The 6,442-nt window shown below is 46.1% G+C and overlaps 1 protein-coding gene across 1 annotated transcript; it reads right to left on the bottom strand.

Annotated features, from left to right (window-relative positions):
* Positions 1 to 441: 441 nt before the first annotated feature.
* LOC132403227 (zinc finger protein 229-like) lies at positions 442 to 4,730 on the bottom strand. The gene is made up of 2 exons (XM_059986637.1): positions 4,343 to 4,730; positions 442 to 2,894 (listed from the first exon to the last, which is right to left on the bottom strand). The coding sequence occupies exon 2, from the start codon at positions 2,576 to 2,578 to the stop codon at positions 1,280 to 1,282; it is 1,299 nt and encodes a 432-aa protein (XP_059842620.1). The 5' UTR covers positions 2,579 to 2,894; positions 4,343 to 4,730; the 3' UTR covers positions 442 to 1,279.
* Between the last annotated feature and the right edge of the window lie 1,712 nt (positions 4,731 to 6,442).

Genomic DNA, 6,442 nt, shown 5'->3' with positions numbered 1-6,442 from the left:
CCTGGGCTGATTCTGTAACATACTGCTGTACAAAATAGTCCCTGACCACTCCACAGTTCCTCTTCCACTCTACATTGCCAGTTTGATTAGTTTTATCAACCAACAGATTAAAATCACCAATAACAATCATAATTCCCTTCTTACCTCCCTGAATATTTCCCATTTGTGCTTGGTGCCATTGAGACACCTGGGGTACTGGAGACCGTTCCTACCCACGTGCTATTTCCCCTGCTGTTCATAATTTCCACACAGCTTCATTTCCTATCACTGTCCCTACATCGATATCCACCCATGTGAAGAACAAAACCATCCTCCTCCTCCCTTCTGCTGAGCATTGAATATGCTCGAGTACTGTGTTCCCAGCCTCAAATATGTGATGGATTTTGGTGTTTAAATCTGAGGTTCTTTTGTAAGTCAGAAACAAGGCATAAAACTTGTTGCTTCATGATTGTTTTATTCAAAGTGATAAAACAGGAACAGAACTGAGATAGGGGTCTAATACGTAAAGAACAGAGAGAAAGTAAAGATAACACCAAACATAAAACTGCTAACTCCAAAGATAAAAGAAATTCCATTCAAATCTATAGATAGTAATAATCCAATTAGAAAACACTTAGGCAATACTCAGTAAAAATCAACCAATGAGAAAACACTTGCTCACTTGATAAAGTACAAAGAAACTTTCATAATTATACTTTGTACAGCTACTGGAGGCATATTAAATTGTTATGCATACAAAGACAACTTAAAATACAAGCAGACGATTGATTGCTAAACTAGAGGGCTAACTACCAATGTCATTCTGCCTCAATGCAGAGATTTGAGGGATGAAGAACATGTCAGACGTAACTGCAGTCAGCTCCTTCGTCAGTCTGCAGAAAGTCATGCAGGGAATTCAAGGGAAACCTCTTCACTCAGAGAGTGGTGACTATTCACCACAGGGAGAGCGAGAAGTGAACAGAAACAAATTTAAAAGGACTGTCATGGAACAGAAACTCTGGCAGGGACCAGCTGGGCTGAGTTGACTCTCTACTGTACACTGAGTGTGTTGAGATTCACTAAGCACCTGAGACAATGTTTAAAGTCACAGATCCAGAATATTAGACTCCAGTCCCATTAAAGGTGAACATCAGCAGAAGAAACTCCTCCCATGCCCAGTGACCAGGGTGCAGAACTGGGTGTGCTGAGCAGCAGCAATAATTGCAGAGTTCAACACCAACAGTCACTTTGCATCTGGTTTCAGCGACTGTGATGGTTAAACATCCAGGAAGCAGCTTATTTAAACCTTTTCCCCAGTGTGAACCCGGTAGTGTGCCACAAGGTGGGATGATTGAGTGAATCCCTTCCCACATTCAGAGCAGGTGAACGGCCTCTCCCCAGTGTGAACTCGGTAGTGCGTCACAAGGTGGGATGACCGAGTGAATCCTTTCCCACAGTCTGTGCAAGTGAACGGCCTCTCCCCAGTGTGAACTCGCTGATGTAGTTTCAGTTGAAATGACTGAGGAAATCCCTTCCCACAGTCTGAGCAAGTGAATGGTCTCTCTCCAGTGTGAACTGACTGGTGTGACAGTAGGCTGGATGAGTGAGTGAATCCCTTCCCACACACAGAACAGGTGAACGGCCTCTCCCCAGTGTGAACTCGCTGGTGTCTCTGTAGGCTTGATAAGTGAGTGAATCCCTTCCCACAGTCTGTACAGCTGAACGGCCACTCCCCAGTGTGAACTCTCTGATGATCCTTCAGATGAGATAAGTAAGGAAATCCCTTCCTACAATCTGAGCAGTTGAAAGGCATCTCCCCGGTGTGAACTCGCTGATGCGCCTTCAGTTGAAATGACCGAGAGAATCCCTTCCCACAATCAGAGCAGATGAACGGTCTCTCCCCAGTGTGGACTTGCTGATGAACCTTCAGTTGAGATGATCGAGTGAATCCCTTCCCACAGTCTGTGCAGATGAACGGTCTCTCCCCAGTGTGAACTGACTGGTGTGCCAGAAGGTAGGATGACAGAGTGAATCCCTTCCCACAGTCTGTGCAGGTGAACGGCCTCTCCCCAGTGTGAACTCGGTGATGTGCCTTCAGATGAGATGACTGAGAGAAACTCTTCCCACAGTATGAGCAGGTGAATGGCCTCTCCCCAGTGTGAATTCGCTGATGTACCTTCAGCTGTGATGATCGTGAGAATTCCTTCCCACAGTCTGAGCAGGTGAATGGCATCTCCCCGGTGTGAACTCTCTGATGTGCCTTCAGATGAGATGAATAAGGAAATCCCTTCCCACAGTCTGAGCAGGTAAACAGCCTCTCTCCTGTGTGAACTCGCTGGTGTGCTTTCAGTTGAGATGACCGAGTGAATCCCTTCCCACAATCTGAGCAGGTGAATGGCCTCTCTCCAGTGTGAACTAATTGGTGTGCCTGTAGGTTGCATAACTGAGTGAATCCCTTCCCACAATCTGAGCAGGCAAATGGCCTCTCCTCAGTGTGAACTCGCTGATGGACCTTTAGCTGAGATGACCGAGTGAATCCCTTCCCACAATCTGAGCAAATGAACGGCATCTCCCCAGTGTGAACTGACTGGTGTGCCATTAGATGGGATGACAGAGTGAATTCCCTCCCACAGTCTGAGCAGATGTATGCCCTCTCCCCAGTGTGAATTCACACGTGTGTCAGCAGATCACATCACCAAGTGAATGTCTTCCCATGCACGGAACAGTTGAACACTCTCTCCCTTCTGAACTCACTGGTGAGTCTGCAGTTTGGCTCAGTGAGTGAATTTCTTCCTACACACAGAACAGGTGAATGACCTCTCTCTCCACTGGGGTCTCAGCAGGTTGGCTGAATGAGAGAATCCCTTGTTGTTGTGTTTGAGATTCCCCTACACACATTCTTTGCTGTTTCTAACCTGTAAAAAGATTTACACAAGATATCAATGGGTGAAGGATGACACTTCAGATGAGATACGTTTCAGTCTGTATGGTGAGCTCTGATATCACACAGTGAGGTTCAACACAAGTTGGAGGAACAATTCCTCATTTTCTAACTGGGCACAGCTCAGACATCAGTACTGATGACCAAATTCTGTTTTTCTGTCTATATCGGAATGGGTCATTTCTGCCTGACTTCAATCTGTGACTTGGCTCAGTTTGTCTCTCTCCATCAGTACTATTTCAAGTTCCAGTCATATCCCACAGCGTGACAATGAGTACATGAAATTACATGGCTGCGCTTGGAGATTTCCCAATTACTCTGACCGCACCCCTCCACCCCCAGTAACTGACAGTGGTGAACTCCTCCACAGCAATGCCAATGAATATGAAGGGGAGGGCAGTAGTCTTTCTCATTGGAGTGTGACACTATAGTGGTGTAAAATCTACAGGCCACTCATTAACCAGGACAAAGGTGTTTGATATCATTACGTACCCCGAGAGAATTATACAAAACACCTTCTCACGGGTACAATGGCCCAGAACAAGAGGAGGCAGAACAAAGGTAATTGAAACATATAAGATTATTAAGGGATTGGACACGCTAGAGGCAGGAAACATGTTCCCGATGTTGGGGGAGTCCAGAACCAGAGGCCACGGTTTATGAATAAGGGGTTGGCCATTTAGAATGGAGTTGAGGAAAAACTTTTTCACCCAGAGTTGTAGATCTATGGAATGCTTTGCCTCAGAAGGCAGTGGAGGCCAATTCTCTGGATGCTTTCAAGAGAGTTAGATAGAGCTCTTAAAGATAGTGGAATCAAGGGATATGGGGAGAAGGCAGAAACGGGGTACTGATTGTGGATGATCAGCCATGATCACATTGAATGGCGGTGCTTGCTCGAAGGGCCGAATGGCCTACTCCTGCACCTGTTGTCTATTCTCAAGAATTAAAGCCCATGGACGGACTTTGTTCTTTTTCCATGCAACACTAATTGACATTTACAGTGACTGGAGGGTTCAATCTTCATCAGAGAAGTATAGGTTTTTGTTCTGAGGTCCTAATCCGTTCACTCCCGTTCCCTCCGCCTGCGCTTCCCACGAACAGGCCGTGAAGCACTGGAAGGACGCCCATGGTTCCCTCTGTACCCAGAATTCCCCACGAACTAGATAGCTGTCTATTCGTCACGGTCCCAAACATGCGCATGCGCCGCAAAATGGCGTCAGCACCGTCGCTAATCAAAAGAAATCTTCAGTCGGACTCGGGTACTGATCGTGGGGTTGAGAGAGAGACGGGGGTGGGGTGGACGGACCGGGACTGTCCCGGCTGAAAGGGAACACAGTGTGTGCAGAGCTCGCAACAATTCTCCTTCAGCCGCGATGCGGGCGCCTGTGCTGCTGAAACTCCCGCCCAGAGCCCCGATCTTACCTCCTCTTTCTTCTTTTGTGCTGATGGCGGCTTGCAGCTCTCAGGAAGAAGCATTACTGCCACCTACTGTAACGGAGTATGAAGGGAGAGAGACAGGGATCAGATCCGAACTCCCAAACCCGCTTCGAATGAAAAGTTCACCAGGGACTGACACGACCCATGCCTCGGGTGCCAGAATATCCTGCCAGGCACCTCAGATCTCCCTCTAAACAGCTTCCCATATTTCAACGAATATCTGCGGTACACCACGCCATGATCATATTTTCCACTGACTCAGGGACTTACAAAAAGTCACACCACCCGTCCCCATGCTCAGCAGCAAGTGCCAAAGTGGAGTGCAAATCCGTATGTCCAAACCTCAGTCTCGTCAACTAAAATCAAATTTAATATCACCGGCATATGTCGTGCAATGAAATACATGATAAATAAATATGGACCAAAACAAACCCATTTTATATATATACAAGTAGAGCAAAATAACAAATCTAAAAAGTAGTGAGGTAGAGTTAATGAGTTCAATATCCATTCAGAAATCAGATGGTAGAGGGGAAGAAGCTGTTTCTGAATTGCCTTCAATTCAATGTGTGCCTTCAGGCTTCTGTACCTCCTTCCCGATGGTAACAGTGTGAAGAGGCCATGTCCTAGGTGGTGGGGATCCTTAATGATGGACACAGCCTTCCTGAGGCACCTCTTCTTGAAGATGTCTTGGATACTACAGAGGCTAGTTTCCATGATAGAGCAGACCAACTTTACATCTCTCTGCAGCTTACTTCAATCCTGTGCACTAGCACCCCTCATACCAGTTGGTGATATAGCCAGTCAGAATGCTCTGTAGAAGTTTTCGAGTGTTTTGGGTGACAAGCTGAATCTCCTCAAACTCCTAATGAACTATAGCCACTGTCTCACCTTCTTTATAGCTGCATCGATATGTTGGGACCAGGTTACATCCCCACAGATGTTGACACCCAGGACCTTGAAATTGCTCACTCTCTCCACTTCTGATCCCACTTTGAGGATTGGTTTGTGTTCCCTCATCCTACCCTTTCTGAAGTCCACTATCAGCTCTGTGGTCTTGTTGGCATTGAGTGCAAGGTTGTTGCTGCCACATCACTCAACTAAGTGGTGTATCTCTCTCCTGTACGCTTTCTCATCTCCATCTGAAATTCTCCCAACAATAGATGTGTCATCAGCAAATGTATAGATGGCATTTGAGCTGTGCCTAGCTACACAGTCATGGGTGTAGAGAGCATAACAGTGGGGTAACCAGATATCCCTGAAGTGTGCTAGTGTTGATTGTCAGCAAGGTGGAGATGTTATTTCCAATCTGCACAGATTGTGGTCTTCCAGTGAGTAAGTTGAGGATCAAGTCACAGAGCAAGATACAGAGGCCCAGGTTCTGGAGATTTTCAATCAGGACGGTAGGAATGATGGTGTTAAATGATGAGCTGTAGTCAATCAACAGCATCCTAATAGGGTTCCTGATAGCTGCAGCTTTATTCTCTCTTTGAAAGCATGCATAAAAGGCATTGTAGGAAGTAATAACCCACGAACCCTGCCAAAGTTGATGTGCATCCAATTCTGCCTCTGACTTCAATTCAGAATTATTTCTTTGTTCCTGTGATAGCCCTCTGTAAGTCATACCTTGTCTTCTTGCATAGTTCTTGGTGACCAGGCTTGAATGCCACAAAACTAGCCCTCAGCAGACTGTAAACCTCTGATTCATCCATGGTTTTGATTCAGGTATGTTTGGTATATTCTTGTAGGCAAACACACATCCACACAGGTTTTAATGAAGTCAGTGATAACTGTAATGCACTCATTCAGACACAAATATGAATCCCTGAATACAGTCCAGTCCATCGACTCAAAGCAGCTCTTTAAGTGCTTCTGTGCCTCCCATACCTTCTTGGTCCTCACTACAGTACTCAGGGCGTAGAAGTACAGTGACTTTCCAAAGTGTGGGTATGGGATGACACTGCTGGTGTTTTCCACAGTGAGGACTGATGCAAAATACTTCCTTCAGTTAATCCGCCATTCCTCATCACTACATCTCCAGCATCATTTTCCAGTGTTCTGATGTCTGCTCTCATCTCTCTTTAA

Source organism: Hypanus sabinus, chromosome 12, assembly GCF_030144855.1.
Source record: "Hypanus sabinus isolate sHypSab1 chromosome 12, sHypSab1.hap1, whole genome shotgun sequence".
Classification (NCBI taxonomy): domain Eukaryota; kingdom Metazoa; phylum Chordata; class Chondrichthyes; order Myliobatiformes; family Dasyatidae; genus Hypanus; species Hypanus sabinus.
The sequence above is the reverse complement of the archived record's forward strand: the minus strand, read 5'-3'. Positions and strand labels throughout refer to the sequence as shown.